The sequence below is a fragment of the Cygnus olor genome, chromosome 5 (genome assembly GCF_009769625.2).
Source record: "Cygnus olor isolate bCygOlo1 chromosome 5, bCygOlo1.pri.v2, whole genome shotgun sequence".
Lineage (NCBI taxonomy): Eukaryota > Metazoa > Chordata > Aves > Anseriformes > Anatidae > Cygnus > Cygnus olor.
This window is the reverse complement of record NC_049173.1, coordinates 4478162-4497328: the sequence shown is the minus strand read 5'-3', so window position 1 is coordinate 4497328 and position 19167 is coordinate 4478162. Positions and strand designations below refer to the sequence as shown.

Genomic DNA, 19167 nt, shown 5'->3' with positions numbered 1-19167 from the left:
CCTGTAGAGCAAGAAAATCCATACAAGCAAGTTCTGAAGTCCCAAATAGTCTCACCTCTTTCCCCAATTAAGGCAATGTTTTTGCATCTGTGAATTTGATTATTCCTGAGAAAGGTATGTCAGAATAGTTAGTTGTAATAGTTAGTTGTGGCTATAATCAGCATTTCCCCCCCCCCCCATGAGACAAATATTCGTTCTTGTAACTTGCATTTGGGAAGTCATTCTACCCCTATAAAACACCTTAGAAAGCATCCCCTTCTCCAGTACTTCTGGAACAGCGATCAATCCTGTGTGCTCACCACAAGGCTCTTGTCCTCAGCACCAGGTTTTAGGACTGCCTGCCTAGCTCAGTGCTACCCGTACAGCCCTAGAGCCTCCGAAGAGGCTGCAGTGGTTCAGTGAAATGCAGCCTGACCTGATAACCCCTGTAATTATTAGGTGGACTGTCAGAGCAAAGGCTGAGTTGGCATGGCTGGCGAGTGAGTAGAGGGGATATTTTTACTTGTCAAACTGAGACTACTTGAAAAGTCTGCTATAGATATGGACCCTTACAAATGCGTTTTTACTATACTCCAAAAGATAGGGGCCATTGCTCCTGCTACCATTAAGAACCTAGGAGCCACCTTGACTAAATGCTCTACGCTAACCTTATTGTGCTTTTATGGTCAAATGCAGCCAGCCTCTTTCTCATCAGAGAGAGAAGTGTGGATGAGCTGAACACATGGCTAAACGGGTATGCACACTGTGAAAAAGGCTTTCAGAGCCACCTGCAACACATCAGATATGCTAGAACCTACTTCCCTCCTTCCCAGGGTATTCAGATTAAGCTGAACCTTATCTACCGAAAACACTACAAGAAGCCACGTGGGAAGTGGCAGGGGTTCTCCAGGGTGACCTTGCTTCTCCTTTAGCATTCCGGAACAGAACTGGTTGTTCTTCTGGTTTGTGCTCCTGGCTGAGGGAAAGAACCTATCCCTGGCTGCTGTGGCCTCTTCCCAGTTCCCCCACCCCACAAAGTCATGAAAAGAGCTGGCACACTATGGTTCAGATAAGGCTGGTTGATCAGCTGTAGCACGACTCCTCCACACATCCCCTCCACAGGCAGCAGGACAACCCTGCCATTGTAGCAAAAAGTTGTCTTTACTTTTTGAGGAGAGTATTTAGAGAAAATACATCTGACTAACCCTTCTCCCTGTTTAGCTTACATAATATGGGCAACCCGAGAAGATATACACCTGATCTATAAAAATTTCAACCTCTATATAAAGAGAAAGGATACTATTGGCTTACAAATACCATATTAATCTCTTAAGAGCTGCTTTTAATCTGCTTTATTCACACTACACACTCAGTTTCATTCAAACTGCCCAAGCCCCTGTCATTTTGATATTCCCCCTCCTTGATGCAGAAAGGAGTCTACAGAGCAGGCAAACACAGAAGCCAAGTGGCAGAAGCAACCAGTCTCCAAATGAGGGGCACAGGGGTCAGGTTTTATCACAGCAGCTACGTTTAACATATAAAGACCACATCTGATCAAACCCACAATTTTGACATTTGTGCAAGTGATCTCACATTTCTTCTGCAGTAGGGGGAACTTACTTCAGAAAATTCTTAAACTCTGACCAAATTCTGCTTAACAAGTGGTTTGTTACTTGTCCCAGATAATTTTTCTGGAAAATATTTTGTTTTTTTTCCCGCTCTTGTGAAACCAACGACAGCAGACCTTTGTCACAGCTTTGAAAGACATATTTCCGTAGAAATTTCAACTAGCATTGTAACATTAATTTGATTATTAAAAAAAAAGATCTTCAATTGCACATATTATTGACAACACGGAAATGCGTATTTCAAGAAGCAGCGGTGGAGGATACATGCTGCATAGGCTTCTGCAAGACACCTATACGAACAGCACAAGAGTTTGATGAATGCTCATACTCTTCACAAGCCCGAAGGAACATGCTGATGCAGACTACCAGAGCCTCAGGATGAGCTTCAAATAAAGTAGTCAAATAGCCTGACTGTTTCAAACAACTTAATAGCTGAAAACCTACCCAAGCAACCCAGTTAAACACTACAGCCAGAGACGGGAACGAGTATAGCTGCACCTACATCATACATTTCTTAGCAGTCATCCACAGCCATCTGGCTGGGAAAAAGAGCAGCTACCTTCAGTAGGAAAAAAAGAAAAAAAACAGCCACAGCAAGACTCTATAACCACTTAAGACACTATTATCCCAATTCCAACATAAGTAATATGCCAGAAGAGCATTAGAATGCAAGGGGTTTTCTTTCTAGAAAGCAAAGGGTAAGAGAATCAGTTCTTTCACATAATGACTTCCTTAACAATCCTTATTTCCAGCATTTTACTGCTCCCCCCCAGCACTCATTTAACAAGGAGGCAATTTCCTTCAGTGCTTTAAGCCCATCTCCAAAGCTGTCAACTAAAGCCATTCACCACTGCATAAAACCAACAATGCCAGTGCACGGTAAAATACAGGGTATAAACTAATCAAGTTCATTTCAAAGCGTGCTTTTTCTTCTAGCTAAAGGAGTATAAAAGGTGGGCAAAGCACCATGTTTAACGAATCTTCTTTCCAACCCCAAACCTCTCATACTAGAAAAAACGCTATTCATCTGGGAGTTATCTATAATCTAGCCAAATACCAGTGAAATTATTTGATACAGCATTTTGTTAAACTAAACACAGATAGATATGATAAAGCGAGATCTAGCTTTCACTACATTCAAAACAAATCAGATAAACAGAAAATTCCTTTCAAAGGAAAAGTACAATGCACAGCTGGGTTTTGATGAAAATGAAAAGAAGTGAAGGGGGAAGTCTGTTTAATCAAAACACCACAGACTTAGGACCCACACACAGTTTTACTTGGAAACAATTTACAGTCTCTTCTTAAATAGCAGATCAAAAATGGCTGGAAGTTGCAAAATTAAAACAAATTAAGACTTCACGTAATGCAGGGGGACAAGAGACGACGAAACATACCTGCTCTGACATACCAAGCATGTTCCCACCAACCCATCTGTGCTTCATACATACTTGAAGGTGCAAAAGCAAACTGCCTAAATTTTAGTCTGAGGAATGAACAGGAATAACACCATGTTATGTCTGAAACTTCACTGCATTAAGCACTACGGAGAAGCTACATGGGATGCAAAGCATCATTTGGGCCATTAACCCAAACGCACAACTCAGACAACTCATTTCCGAAACTGCCAAATGCTCCCCTTAAAACACTATCAAGGACTATTTGACTGCTCACATTTTATAACTGAAATAAGAAAGCTATCACTTTTGCTCATCCTCCCAAACATAAGCAGCTGTAATATTTTTGTGATTCCGCAGACAAGAAGTTGCAGGGTCTGTTACTTACAGCTTTTTCAAACACTCAAGCATGACAAGAATCTTTTCAGGTTCATTCCAGTATCATTTAGCACAGAGGAAGAGGGAAAATTTACACCCATTTCGTGAATCTAGGTGAGCTCAGAGGCATCATACTGAATAGAAAGTGAAGCACTCAGCTACTGTATCCTGACCTGCAACGTTTATGTCAAATCATATCCATTTCAACATCCCTCTTACTTTCCCAGGGAAGACAGCCTTACACATGCACGGCTCCCTGTGCAATCCCAGCTGCTTAACAGATCCCCAAATGTTTGCCTCAGGACTAGAAAATAAGTAATTGGGTTTCTTCCCGCGTAGCACCTGCAGACGTTACAGCCTCTCATAACACAGCAGCTTCCTCAATATCGCCGGTGCTGCATCACCACTGACTGCCAGGGCGGCACAGCCAAAGGCAAGGCAATCTACTGCATGGCCTGCTCCGAGCAGGCAAGTAAAGGGAAAAAACAAGGGGTTTCCTTTCTGCCTTCCAGTACCCAGCAAGATCCGCAGGCTGGAAGTTTCCCAATGGGATAAGTTTTAGAGGGCTTCTCCACCACCGCCCGGTAGGACCAGACATGCCAACTTAGCTGAGATTCGTTCCATGGTTACGTTCAGCATGTAATATTCCGTGTTATTGCCAAAGGTCTGTACTTCCAATTCGTATTCTCCAAACAATACAAACCAAGAACAGGCATTTTATGAGGTAGATATAAAGATAAAACCTCAGCAGAGGTAAGCAAACATTGCTGTAGAGCTGAAGTTATGATTATTTTTTTTCCACCCCAAGTTTTAATAGAGCAGAAATTAACAGTGCAGTAGTGCAGAGAGCTAGACTTCAATATATCTTCTTCAGAATTAAAATACCCTGACAGCTTACTAATTCACAGCATCCTTGGGCATTTGCTTTTTATCATAATCTATAACAAAGTTAATCAGTCACTTCTAGCCAGGAAAAGACTTTGCAAGGCTGTTAGATGCTTACTGCTGATCAGAAAAAACAATTCTGATTCCATATAGCTTTATAATTGCAAAGTCTTTCAGTCTTACACTTTAATGCAAAGTTCTTGAGATTCTTCTTCCCTTAAGAGGACTTCCCAAAACGTTACATCAAATAAACATCGAACCTTTACAGACGCTTGATCTCAGAAGACAAACCCCATAAATATTTCGGAATCACAACGTATTTGCATACACTTACTGAGAATGAATCAAAGTCACATAAGTGATGTACGCCTGAAGTTTTTCATTTCTAGAAGCTCAGATTCTGATCTCCAGAAGAATCCCACTCACGGCTCCTTGCGGATCAGTCAATGACTGCTCAAACAGGAGCCTTTGTAGTGCTCATGTCTTCAGATGGGAAGGCACGCTGCTGTCAGTGATGCAGCAAGACACGTGCTGGGGCGGTCACAAGCCAACTATGCTAAACTGTTTATACCCAGATGCCACCATCGAAACCCTAAAGCCGCACTGTAGGCTCTGCAGCGGCTAAGTTTCTTGGAGGACCACAATTTTCACTAAGTTTATTTGCAGCGCTAATCCAGCCTGCCTATTTCTGGTTAGGCTCTACAAAGTGGAGTTTCAGAAAACCTGCATTTATACATTCCAACTGATACGAAGTAATGCACACAAGTGGCACAATGGTTTGTAGAACAGAAAACAAGTTAAAACCACATATAGTTCTCTCTTTTTCTTCCTTTGGAAATCTTTTCCTTAGCCAACATCCACAAACACAGTCAGCACACTATTACTATTTTTGTTCACCAGCTTTAAAAAAAGCCACCCCATATGTTTTTCTTTTTTTATCTAGATTTCTTTGATTTTAAAGGCAAGGGAGCACTATACAGCAAACCAGACCAAGAACACAAAGGATCTGTTTAAAGCAGCGTTTCCCAAAGTACAGGCTATAATCCCAAATAGTATTACAGGACTTAAAGCAGCATTTGCAAGCCAAATGGAAATTCAGCTGGAGAAGTCAAAGCTGATGAGCCCAAGACTGCAGTTGGAAGTGGACTCCCCAGCAAAGCATTTCTGAAGAGATCTAGTGCAAGGATACAGAAATCAAGTAACCGATTACAGCTGGCTCAAGAGATTCCCTTTTGCCCTCACCAATTTTTATACCTGCAATCAACCTCCATAAGGGTACCTGGGCCATGAGCTGCTGTTTCCAACTGACCAGAGGAGTATATGTTGTTAAGAGATGCCACATCCCACTGCCCTGCCAGCACATGAGGATGTATAAATAAATGTACACACCTCTATAGATTATATGTACTTGTACATACGTAAGCATTTGACAGATACCTACGTTTTTACCTCTTTTGCCTTGCCCACCTGAACATATTGCATGTTTATTACAGAAAAAAAAAAAAACTCCTTTACTACCCTGTCAAAATTTTGACATTATACTTCTAAGACTGTCTGTAAAGTTCTCCCACAACTGTTTTACTTTCCTCCCAAAGCTCTATCAAAAACATATGAAAGAGCTACAGCGTTTGCCTCCATTATGTAGAAATCTCTTATGCGAGAGATGCCATCACTTTACCACCAAGCGAGTTAGTAGAAGACAGGGAAGATGTACAGAAATGCATCTCAGCCTCTTTTAGTATCTTAAGTCTGTAAAACTTCAAGTCCATCTCCTGGAACCACCCATTACAACATAACAAGCCTGAAGTCTGATAGAGAAACATTCGTATTTGGACAAATCCCAAACAAACTTCTCCTTTGGGACTTTTGGCCGGTTTTACAAGCACTTAGAAAGTCCAACTTTTGCCCTGCAGAAAATTTAAGGTTTAAACTGAGAAACAGAATACTAACCTGGGCTCTGAACTGAGCCCATACACAAGATGCAAACGGATGAGGCTGCTGAGCTACACGGGACATTATCTGTAATTCCCAAAGTTTCCGACTGTGTTCAGAATGCCTCCAAAAGGTTGATTTTCTAGGAAAAAAAAGACACTCAGTTTTTCTTGAGGTATATCATTTTCCACTGAAAAAGCAGAGATGAGCTGATCCAAAACAAAAGCACGTATCACCACAAGATCTTGCTTCTGCACTGAGCATTTCATTGAGAACACTTATTTAAGGCTTTTCTAGTAACCCACTTGCTACCACAGACATTTTCCATCGGAAGGCACTATGCTGACTTTCATATACAACACAACAGACATATCTTCTATGCTGAGTTTTTCCTTCAGAGCCACCTGGGACAGACCTCATGGTGTGGCCCAGGCTGCCTGTAGGGATCACAGCACTTCGGCACCCAGACCTCTTCACATCAGTTAGCCGCAGCGACAAATGCCTGCGTTCGTTCCCATTCACTCAAGGTTGACATCCCACAAATATTACAAGGAGGAGAGGTGAAGCAATGACAGTGACACAGAACAGTCAGAAACAAGGAATTTCATAAGCCAAGGAGCCAGCAAAGCATGATTTCCTCTGGGTAACATGCCTTACAGTTGGATTCCTTGTCTACCACGGTGACAGCTCCAATTGAACTTCTTCCTGAGCAGCGAGGCAAACATGGACACATGAATCCCTGATGTCTAACGAAGGAGGGGGACGTGGGGGGCTGATTTACGTTACAGACTCTCCTTACTAGAGCCCAAACAGCATTGGGAGGCTTTGGAATAATATCTGTTCAATGACATACCTCATTTCCAGTTACAGACTACAGCCTCACCTGCCACTACCTCTTCCAGTGATGAACACTGAGTGTTCATCAGAGGCAGATGGAAAATGACTGTAACAGGGAGCCAGCAGTGCCGGCAGATTGCGGTGTGGAGTCCTCTAGCAGCGGGGCTGTCTAGGCAGGGGGAGCAGCAGCTCCCTCGCATCTGACTCCATCTGTTTGGGTCATCACCCTAAAGCTCCTTACCCAGTTCTGCCCCTACCCCAACGCCTGCCCTTTGTGGCATCAGAGCCTTGAACACTGTCTCACACCACTTTAATAATCCTAAGCAGTTCTAGAGGCTACAAACAGTTACGATGATCAGTTTGAAATAGGCACCTACACAGAATTTCTCTACGCTTTATGTAGGCTTAATTTATTCCAAAACAAGCTGCACATCTGAAGTCAGCATCTGGACTTTCCCCCCTCCCCAGCCCCAAAGCAAACAAAAAACAGAAAAAGAACAGAAAAATTAAAAACTAAAGCGATCCTGTCAAGTGCAACAGTGCAACATGCTATACCTTTTTTTTTTTTTTGACAACAGCTATGACTAGTGTATTTTATGATGCCACACTGTGAATAGGCCTGTGCATAACCAAAACTCCCCTTTCTCCAAAAAAATGGCAAGAGCATACTTAACACCTAGGAGTAGGAGAAGTAAAAAAAAGAAAGTTTAGATTTTCATGTTATCCCTAACCATACCACTCTTTATATTAAGTTAATCATGAATATAGGTAGGAAATGACCTTCACTTAAGCAAACGAGACTACTTCCAGTCACTTACATCAAATCCTCCTACTTCATGCACAAGTAAGAATGGTGGCAACAGGGGCTCGGGGGAAAAGCATAAAGTCACTTAGCACATCTGGTTCTAATGAACAAGCTGTTACTTTTACAAATGAATACACTTATTTTCTGGATATTAAAAAGCATCATATGTGCGCCTACCACTCATTTATTCATTTCACTCAACTGCTTTGCTCCCTTGACTTACGCATGACAAACTGATCTTTAATGCATTTCGCTAACTCCATGCAGCACAAAGCATCACGCTTTTACCACCTGACACACTCACAGCAAGTTTCGTCAGCTCACAAAACTGAGACGGCTGTTTCTTCTCAAACTGCCATCCCTGCCCAAAACTTACAAATCAGCCCATATTCTCGCTGGCTGGGGTCTGAATAGAGCCTGCAGCTGGAATCCAGCCAACCCCAAATCCAGTTCCTTCCTTCCTGCCTGCACTGGCTACAAAATGCCCAGAGGAGAAAGAACAAATCATTTTTGCCATAGAAAGATCCGCTTACTCTTTAACAGAGTATTGCTTTACAGTTGTTCTCTCTATGCTGAGAGATTTCCAGTAGGCAAAGCTTTAATATAAACCAGTTTTCTCCAAGAAGTTTAAGGTGCAAAGTCACAATATATGATCAGTGGCCAATTCCTGCATTGAATTTAAAGTCACATCGCACATAATAAACTAGGAGGGTACCTTGGGCTTGACATAGACCCTGCTAATCGCTTGAACCCTAGCTTTACTTACAGAAGGAACTGTACTTTATATTTTGTAGTCTTCCTGAATCTTTACATGGAAAGGTATTTGCTATATTACACCCGCCTCTGCACACTGTAAACTCACAACTTCAAGGCTATATATCTAGTTTTAATGCTTGCATTACAGCTGGAAATGTGATTGTGCAACCGAGGAGATAAGGCAAAGCTGAGCCAGCAATATAACAACAGTATTTTGTATTCAAACATTGAAAGTAAGGCATAAAACAGAAATCAGAAGTTAAGACTCTTCTGCTCTGACAGCAAGCAGACTGTGAAAACACAGCAAAGAAAGGCTTAATTACCTCTCAGACTGAAAAGAAGGAACATATTTAGAGTGCTTTTGGGAAAGCTCTGTCAGAGTCTTTTAATGGGTGCAGGGGCTCAATACCAAAAATAGTTACTTGAAAAAAATCCTTTTGGAGTTGATGACAAACACGGCACACATCCCTAAAAAAAAAAAAAAAAAACAAAACACACACACAAAAGAGCAGCTTGCAGTCTGTACCCCAGCAGCTTCATCCAGACACCCTACCTAAGGGAAGTCTCACCCTGGTCAATGGCTTCTTGTTAATCTGGTGAAGACCAGCTAAAGACAAAAGAGGAGCAAGAAAGCCATGCAAAACCAATCTGTTTGGCTATTGCCAAACTTCTGTCTCCAGATTTAGCTCTGATGGAGGAATGCACTCAGCTGCTCATATCAGCCAACACTTGTCTCCTCATAGATTGGCCCTAAGATCAATTGGTTTCATTTGCTGGTACTTTTTGCCAAAAGCCTCTGAGGTACTGACAGCCCATTTAATGAAGTCTTGTGGCAGAATCGGATTAACAAACACTCGTGATCAAATCCTGTCCCCAGCGCTGCTCTACCAGCGGGGACAGCCACGCAGCAAGGCCCAGCAACCTCCTCTGGCCACAGGCCGTGACAAGAGGCCGCACACGAAACTTGCAAATTCACAACTCACTCCTTGATGCGCCAGGAAACTATTCCAGCGAGCGTTAAGATCCAGAAAGTAAATCAAACAACGTCTTACATGTCTGTTAGCAGGAAGGTGAGGACAATTACTACAAGATAATGAACCATAACTGCTCCAAAATATTCCCCTCCAAAGCCAAAGTGATTTTTGAACCCAGGTATTGGGTTTCACAGCTGTCTGCTCTCAGAGGTCAAGTGCTGACTAGGAGGAAGGTGAGCTGGAAGAACAGCCAAATGGAAGAACATTTTGATTTATTAGTTAATGTTCCATTAAAATACATGGTGATCTATAGAGATGGGCAGAATCCTGCCACAGGATGTGTGGGAACTGTATGACTCTCGGTATCTTTCAGCAGTCCGGTCTTTCCTACGAAAGAAGCACACGCGCACTACTTCTGTTCCAAAGACTACAACCACGCCGTTACTAGATCAGACAGCAACAATCAAAATAAAGTCATGCTGCTCCATGTGAAGAACTACAGCTGTGCTTATATCAAAGTTTCAGCCCATTAACTTCTGTGTCTAGACTAAACATTTCTTTCACTCTTCCTAAAGGCACGTGCTAGAGAGTTTGCACATTTGGTCTCCAATTTGGAATATGCAAAAGGAGATTTAAGCTTTTAGATGCTTCAATTTTAGTTTATTTTCATGCAGTGACTAATTGTCTTCAGTCAGTATCACTTTGTCTTTGTCCACGACATTTTATATGCCCTACGAGGATATACCTCGTAAGTTTGAAGCTTACCTGTTTAAGCATTACTAAAGCCATCAAGTTTGGAGAATAAAGTTCTTTCATGACAATTTATCAACTTACTAGATCCTAAAATGAAGACAGCATATGTATTTCAAGGTGAGGAGTAATCTGAAATCCTACTAACCACATCATTACACTTGGACATGACTGCCTTCTAAAAAGTGTTGTTTATCAACCAGAGGAAGATGATGCCAATGTTTCTCCTTTGTCCTCAATTCATTAGATGCAAGGAGGAAAGGAGAATTTCGCAATAGGGATTAGTTAGCATTACAGTACTCAAGGAGAGGACTAATGCTTTTAGGCCTTCTCCTTTTTAACACGCTGTCAGCTATCTGTGTTTTCCTGCCTGTCCCCACTCCTTTGGGAAGGCAGCACAATGAACTGACATTTTAGGGATTTGTCTCACTGTGCAAATGACTGCTTTTGTCTCTACTTAACACAATTAACTGCTACAGTCAGACATGTAGCTATGTTGTAGTTCACATAAGCAATAAGATATAGCAGATGAGTATTAGGTCAGGATATACAGTGTACTTAAGCCCTATATTAAAGATGATATTATTAAACAGGGAAAAATCAGCTAAAAATAAATCCCTTCCAGCAGCACAAGACAGGGCCTGCTCAGTTTCCCTGCCTACCAGTGGAACAAGCTGCTATCAAGAGAAGCATGCCCAAAAGGTCCTCAACAGTCAGCATCTTCACATCGTGCCTAATCAAGCTCAGCTCAAAACTACTTTGTTTTTAATAAAAATGAATAAATAAAGCATTGTAGATGTTGCCTGTACCCACTTTCACAACTGTTTATAATCTATTTCATCTTTAGAGCCCTTCTATTGTGAAACAGGAAAGTTTTCAGGCGAATTGTTCTTTCTTCATCCTGACCTAATAACTGACCCTATAAAGCAGCAGCACACACGCTTCTGGCTGACCTCACGGGACTTTATAGTCGAGCCCTGGAAGAACTGAACAAACCTTATGTGCAAACAGTCAATACTTGCCCATCCTGCCCAGAAGGGCCCTATAACTAGGCACGGAAGTTGTACTAATCAGAAAAAGAAAAAAGCTGCACCCAGCCAATACAAGTCCAGTGCCACCTCGTTGACACACCACTCATAACCCAACTGTACTAAAACCCCTTATTCTCAGGCCACCCAGCCCTTCGGTATCAAGCGTTCAAAGACTCTGAATGTTGCTACTACTGCTGTTGAAGCTTTCCTATGCAAAGATTTCCTATAAAGACTTCCTTGCACCTTACACTCTGTTATCAGTTCTAGTCAACCAGTGCTGTTTGTGGCAGGGGCTGTAGGAAAGACATTTATTTTGAAAGAGCTAGCCAAACCCCCAAAAGATAGGCAACTCTTCCTGCTGAACCCCCTGAGCTATGGTGCCCATTGTGATATGAATAAAACCCCACAGACAGCTTTGTGCCTGCCACCCTTCCCTCCGCTGGTCTTTTTGTTTCTAAATCACACAGCCAGAAACTTGCCAATTATACAGACATCAACAGTACAGAGACCCAGTGAGAGTACTCACACCTGTGGCCACACTACAAGGCTAAACGTATACGGGATATCACACACGGGGCACATCTGACCACCCAGGGAGGACATATGACGGGGTGCCAGAGCTGGACAGCACTGCTCCGGCTATCATCCTGCCCAGCACCCTCACCTGCGGCTCTGGAAGCCCCTCCTGCCCTTGCTTGGTGTGAGGAGTGAGGCCTGTCCCAGGCCACTGAGTAATAGGATTATAAAAGTCTAATCCCAGTTACTTACAGCTTGCCAGAGAAGTTACAAATTGGTCCCCCACAAAGTATCTGAAGGACATGATGATCTCCAGACCCAGTAATAAACTGCGTAAAGCTCTACCAGTAGCTGTCTAAAACATGAGAATAAATAATATTTATCTTACTAATAAAAGGAGAATTGTCGCTCCCCTGCAAGAACTGACAAGTAGCTACCAACTAAAGAAGAGTTTCACACCTCGCTAAAGCAAAGACCTGTTAAACAGTAAACAGGAGAAAGGAGCCCTGGTACAAGCGGCCCACATTTACATAGGCATGGAAACAACCTTTCATCTAATTCAGAGTGGCCAGACTCTTCCCTGCTAAAAGAATAAAAGGAGCTTCAGCAGAAATAACCCAGGACTAGTAGAGATTTTAGAGAGAAAGAACTGATGGAATATCCTAGCCTCTACTTAAAGGGAAGTATAAAATTCTGAACAGCTTCTTGTCCAAAGGGAAATAAGTCAGCTGAAAGAAAAAGAGGAACCCCTCCAATGCAGCATTAGCACATGCAGGTGATAGAAGTGAACGGCATGAGACCACCACTTACTGAATTAAGTGTTTAAAAAAACCAAAGTGGGTAGCTTTGTCTTACAAGTCTTTCTGGAAAGACTTGCATCCCTCTTCCTGTTGCTCAACGTCTAGGCTTGGGACAAACCTCACATGAGCTTTTCACTGCTGACCTCGGAAGGGAGCGAGAGCAAACACCAAGCAAATTTCTTGATAAAATAAAAATTATCCCCAACGGAAATGAGATTTCGGGTTATCGGACAGCACAAAGTACACCTGGAAGCCAACAAGAGCTTCTGCATGAAGCTGGGCACTCAGACTGAATCCCCCCCAATTTCCCTTGCCTTGCTGACCAGTAAGAGAGCCACGTGTAGGACAGTGCAGAATAACCAAACAACCCCAGGTGACACCAGCAGCACTCCTACTAAATGTGAGGCCGTACTGCCAACTGTACAACATGATAGAGGCGTCTCCTTTACAAGACTAGGCTTTGTACCCACACTAGTCACAGACAGGAGGCAAATTCAGAACCAAAAACATGTGTGGCAACACCAGAAAGAAAAAAAATGACACAAGGCAAGAGCTGGTTCAGCCCACCTTAACATCTTTTTGCCTACAGGTGTTTTGCAAACAGCTGTAAGACTTTTTCTGCTGGCATTCTGCACTGATAAACCCTACCTTCAGCAAGGCGTGTTCGCTCAGGCTCAGTGCCACGCTCCATTAACGCAGCCTGGAGTACAGGGAAAGAAGGCTGCATCTTCCCAAAGCATCAAGCTGATGTATGCTATCACTACTAACGAACAAGAATTAAGCAAGTTAAAGGGCAGCATTAATTCGATAATAAATGAGTATAAAACAGCCATAATTTAGTTTGAACCGGATAATAAAAAGTTCCTGACTTCTTAGGAAAAATCTGTTCTCAAGCAACCTTGTAATCACAGTTGAAGAACAGCCTGCTGTTAATATGGAGCATGAAATAGCTTCAACAAGATGCTGCTTTCAGCAACAAAAAACAAATCTTAATAGCCTAGAAAGTCATTCCTAGTTTTATAGGCACATTTTTAAGTAGAGCCAAGTGGACTTTCATAGCATCTACTCATTTATAAATTCCAGTTGAAAATGGAAACTATGAACCCCTGGTTCTGCCAAGGGGGGAAAGGAGCAGTTATTTGGCTCTACACGGGAAGTGCATCAGTCAGAGGCAACAAAGCCTTACATTTATCATACTTGTTTACTCGGAGTAAACAGTCTGTTTTCCGTATTTAAAAAAAATAAATAGTCTTCTGCATGTGACCTACTGCCTGTACATGCCAGAGGGATTACAGCTTAACTTCCCAAATGCACCCAGTTTCCTCTTTTTTTTTTTTTCCTCCCTCCACAACAAGCATGAAACTCACAGATGTTTGATGCTCTGATTTGCTTCAACTTACATAGATCTTAACTTCCCGAGTTTGAGATTCCTGCTCTCCAATTTTACATCGGGATCAAGATGCTGTGAATGCAGCCAACAGCTGAACACAGATCTGTACTCCTACAAGTCTGAGAAAGTCGGAAGTACTCCAAGGAATATGATAGTCACAGAGAACCGACTCGGATGTGTTTTCTTTCTTAGTGTAAATGAAGCAGAACCTTTGCTCTACCCAGCTTTCATACACAAGCTTTCATTGAAAAAAATCCACCAATCTTTCCTCAGATATAACCTCTCCTGCTATTTTTTCCTACCCCGCAGTTAATGTTCTATTCAGACACAATATTTCTGGTGTTTGATTAACCTACCCACAAGCTCTGAGCTGGCACTGATCACATTCTCAATATGTAGCACCTAAGATCTAACAGAATAGAAGCTTAAAGGTGTCCAAGAAACCACCATCAATATCAAATACACACACACACATATATATATGTATCAGTTTCTCCAGAACAGCAGCCTTCCAGCTATGACTGTTGAAGCAAATGATTCCCTGGGAGAATCATGACCTTGAACACATTTAACGGGTGGCTACCCGTCTTTCCTATACTGTCCTTTAAATGAAGCCTGAAGTACATTTTAAAAACAAGGTTCAAAAGTTAAAATAAGGTTCAAAAGCAGAACCCCGGGTACCTAAGCAGTTCCACTAATATATATACACAGCATTGCAAAGAAAATTGCAGAATCACGAAACAAAGCCTCGGGCTCGCATCCAGCAGCAAACCCAAGTTTGCTGCAAGTGCAGCGTAAGCCCCCAGCACAGCACCGCAGCCAGGACCAGCCCTCCCTCTGCCTTCACCGTAAGCAGAAGGAAACGGACACCAAGGACGAGCAGAGAGCACACTGCTCCTGCACCCGACAGCATTGCTGGCACCTTGCAGCAGCTTCTCTCGCTGTGCAGGTCGGGAAGATTAACAAAAGGAGTTCTAAGAAAAGCCAAACAGATAATTTAACAACTGGAAATGTACTTGAAAGTAGGAAACACTTAAAAGAACTTTATTTAGCTCATCAAGAAGGTAGTGATTAAGGAGGAACTCTGATCAGTCAGAAAAAGGCTGTGCGAGAAAGAGGAGTCTAAAAATGAAGGTCCCTTCAGATTAACACAACGGCATGTTTCAAGTTTAAATTGCTCAAAGTATGAAGCAGTCCATCAATCAGAACAACTTCCCAAAGGTTATGATCGATTTATCACTGTAAACATAGATCAGAATTTCATTTTTGAAAAAGGTTAAACTGAAGCAGAGCTGCAGTCTGTTTGTCCAAGGATATCCAATGGTCCACACCAAACAAAGCTGCAGAACAACTCACAGCAGCTCTTTGGGCAACACAATTAACAAGTTCACTCATTCATTTACTGTAATGGCTGCCTGTGGAAAAGTTATATGTAAAATGTTGACAAGGATTTCAAAGTGACCACCATAACAAGACTGAGCGGCAGCCCTTATTCTTGTTTAGCAAGATAAAGTAAGATTGGGTACTGCAAAATCCACGAAGTCTGTAAGAAAGTTTTCCTCAACGTGCTGCACTTCCTCACTAATGAATAGCCAACAGGAGTGTTTGGTAGTAAGAAATATTACACCTACACGCACATACCTATCAGAAACCCCTAGAACCGGTGGCAGGATACCAAACGCAGCTCATGTAGTGTCAGGGCCCAAATCTTTCATTGAGAGAGAACTCAGCCACTAAGACGTGCGTTTGGTGCTCCTCATTCAGCTGACACCACTAACCACACCGCTCATCTGAGAGGTCACAGCTGCTCACCAACACCATGAAACACCGGAGAAGCCTGCAAAAGGTGCACGCACGGCCTAAGGTATGTGCTTACACAGTCCAAAGGCAGAGACCTTACAAGCAGCAGCCACAGACCCCACTGGTGAACGCCGTGCCCCCACTGCCATGGGCCTCAGGACAGGCACCTTGAGGGGGCTGCTTGGTTTTGTCCAGCCCAGAGCTGAACCTTGACCCGTTCTGAGTCCCTGACCAGGCACACCAAACAATCCCCTAACACCACGACACCCCGCACTCAGCGTCTCCCTCCCAAATCCCCCAGTCCCACATCCCAACAAACACGTAATGGAATATTACTTCAAAGGGACTTCAAATAATGCTCTAAAAAAAAAAAAAAAAGAAGAAAAAAAGAAAAGAGACTACAAGTGTTTCTACTTCACCAAGAAATCCACAGCCTTTTGTGAACAGATGATGCTACGAGCAGATGTACACAGCCAGATGATCTCTTCTTTACCAGCCATCTTGACCTGCCTGGCTTGATTTATATAAACTGGGTTTGTCCGCGACAGCATTGATTATGTAAACCTCAGCAAAACCTTAACCAAACACGAACTGCCACAGCACTTACAGAGAGCACGTAACGGGCTCCTGGGAGAAATGATTAGAAGCACACTCGCTGCAGCGACCAACTGCAGACACCTTTGCCTTTACCCTCTGCAACACACAGACAGGATCACAACCACCACGAGACAACGTGGTCGCGGTGGGAGACCCACCAGGGGATACCTTCCCCTTGATGTTTACGCCAAGCATCGAAGCATCCTACTTTAACATTAAAGGCAGAGTAAGTTCAGAAGACGAAGGGGAAGTTTTATCATCTTAAAAACAGAGCTCTCAGCAGTTTGCCAGGTCGGTCAATTTCTTTGTTCATCGTCATTTTCCCCCACCCAGCGTAAAGGTCTTACAGCTCAAGACAGAAGTAATTCATCAGCATCACAACCAATGCATTTTTTTTTTTTTTTAAAAACACTCCAAGGTATCAAAACAACTTTTTGGGGGGGTCAAATTAGCCGTGAGGTCATCCTATCAATTTAAATCAAGCAGTTACGACAAGAGCTGCAATGCTAGGCTTTTGCAGTTGATGGGTCTCGGTCTCACTTTGACGAGCAGAGCAGATTTATACTGTCTTATCTACGCTGAACTCCAGATTGAAAGATTTTGAAATACAAAACAGGTACTTATATATATTTTTTTAAATGCTACAGAACAGATGCTTAAGCTGTTCCAAGAATTCCCAGCCACAAATGTTGAGTCACCAAAGAAAAAAAAAAAAAAAGAACAAGTTTGTCTTATTTACGGCGCTACCGATCACGTTTAAAACATCCGATTGGAAACGTGGCAATCAACCCCGAAAGTGTGAAACGGCCCTTAACACACCAATCCAAGTGTAATTACCGAAGTTACTGCACTCCCTGGATTGTCCCCATCACGTCCACCTCTTCCTACATCACCTCCACGAAGCGCACCACGTCAGTGCACCATGCCAGCCGGTGCCTTACCGCGTCCCATTGCAGGCTACGCAGACAGACCGACCACAGGCGCACTCAGCTGCCAGCTCGCAGGCTTCCTACTACAAGGATGAGAAGATTTGTGTGCTTTTTCTTTTTTTTTTTTTAGTACATGTAATACCCAGGCAATATAACCTCGGTAGCTTTAGGGAACAGCTGATAGGCAAATAACAACTACGCTCGGCGATAGGAAGCTTATTTAAATTTTATTGGCATGTTTCAACACACTGCAGCGAAGATCAAGACCTTGGGCAGCACCGATAAGCCGAGATCGATGCGCTTCCATATGAAAGGAAGAAAAGCACGCCGCGCTTTGCTATGGTGAGATGGGAGCCAAAACATTTCATACTTCTGTACTTTCAACGGCGGCTAAAAATAGTAAAGCAACAGAAAGGAAAACGCTTCCAGCTGTGCACAAAAAGCCTCTGCAGCACAACACCAATCTACGCGCTCCGATGCAATTAAAGATTCAACGTTATACCGTGACTTTATTGTTGGAGACGGCGTTGCCCAGCTGAGGGTACCCTCCATTTTCACAATTAGAACGGCGAGATCGTTTCTTTATCGGATTTAGTTTGATATAGACGTTCTTCCCCAATCAAGTTACTTAAATTCGAGCCTTTGGAGTGCCAGGCGTTCCATGTTCTCGCCGGCAGCCGAACGTTGTTCCCCGGTACCTGTATCTTGACCTACATCCCCGCGAGGAGCGTTCAGCATCCCCGAAGGGACGAAGGCACGGGGCTGGCCGCACGCCTCCCAGCCCCGCTGCTGCTCCTGCCTGCTCCTTGCCATCCCAGCAGCCGCTCCTGCAGAGGCGAGCCCAGCTCGGGAGGGCACCCCTCGAGCACAACAACAACAACAAAAAAAAAAGCCCGAACGACCGAAAAATAAGGGTTTTCCGTGACCTCCCAGCGGCTCCGGCACGGCTCCTGGGGGAGGCTGAACAAGGCTTCGCACGGGGCGCCCGGCGGGAAACCTTAGCGTTTCCATTCCCCCGACCCCAAAACAATCTTCCCTGACCCCAAAAACATCTCCCCCCGTCCCCAAAAACACCCCCCCCCCCCCGAACCCAAAACCCACCCCCCCCCAACCCCAAAACCAACCCCCCCCCCCCCCCCCAATCATCCCGCACGGAGACCGGCGAAGGGAAGAAGGGACAAAATAAATAAAAAATTTAAAAATAATTAAGAGAAAGGGGGGGGGGGGGGGGTGTGAAGCGGCCGCAGGACGAGGATGATGAGGGAGGGATGAAGAAGCACGGGGTGCCCCCAGCCCCCAGCCCCCCCCCCTCCGCAGCTCACCCCAGCACCACCAGCTCCCCGTACTTGACGGGCTCCTTGTTGGGGGCGCAGTGCTCCTCCTGGCTGGGGGAGAACATGGGGGCGCCGCGAGGTCTCGCCCCCTTCTTCCTCCCCTTCCTCCCCTTCCTCCTCCTCCTCCTCCTCCTCAGCGCTCCCCCTCCCGCCGGGGCCGGTCCCAGCCCGCTCTGCGCCCGCGGCCGCCCGGCGACGGCCACTACACCCCGGGAGGGGAGGGGGGGGGGGGGGTGAGGGGGGGTGGAGCGGGAGGAGCGCCCGCGGGGCGTACCAAGTGCGGGTGAGTGGGAGGGGCGAAGCTGCCGGCTGTTCGCCGCCCGCTGAGGGGGCGGGGTTTGAAGGAGACGCTGGTCCCGTCCCGTCCCTCCCCCCCCCCCAGCCGGGAGTGGTGGTGGTACGGGCGTTGTGTGTTATGTAAACATAGAGTAAAGGGGATGGGGCTGCTC

At 44.2% G+C, this 19167-nt stretch overlaps 1 protein-coding gene across 1 annotated transcript in view; it reads right to left on the bottom strand.

The window, feature by feature from the left end:
• The window catches only part of PELI2 (pellino E3 ubiquitin protein ligase family member 2), a 77225-nt gene extending 58299 nt beyond the window's left edge, over nucleotides 1-18926 (bottom strand). The window contains exon 1 of the mRNA XM_040558673.1: nucleotides 18707-18926. Within this exon, the coding sequence (XP_040414607.1) occupies nucleotides 18707-18783 (77 nt within the window). The 5' untranslated portion in view covers nucleotides 18784-18926. The remainder of the gene's footprint in view (nucleotides 1-18706) is intronic.
• Nucleotides 18927-19167: the final 241 nt, after the last annotated feature.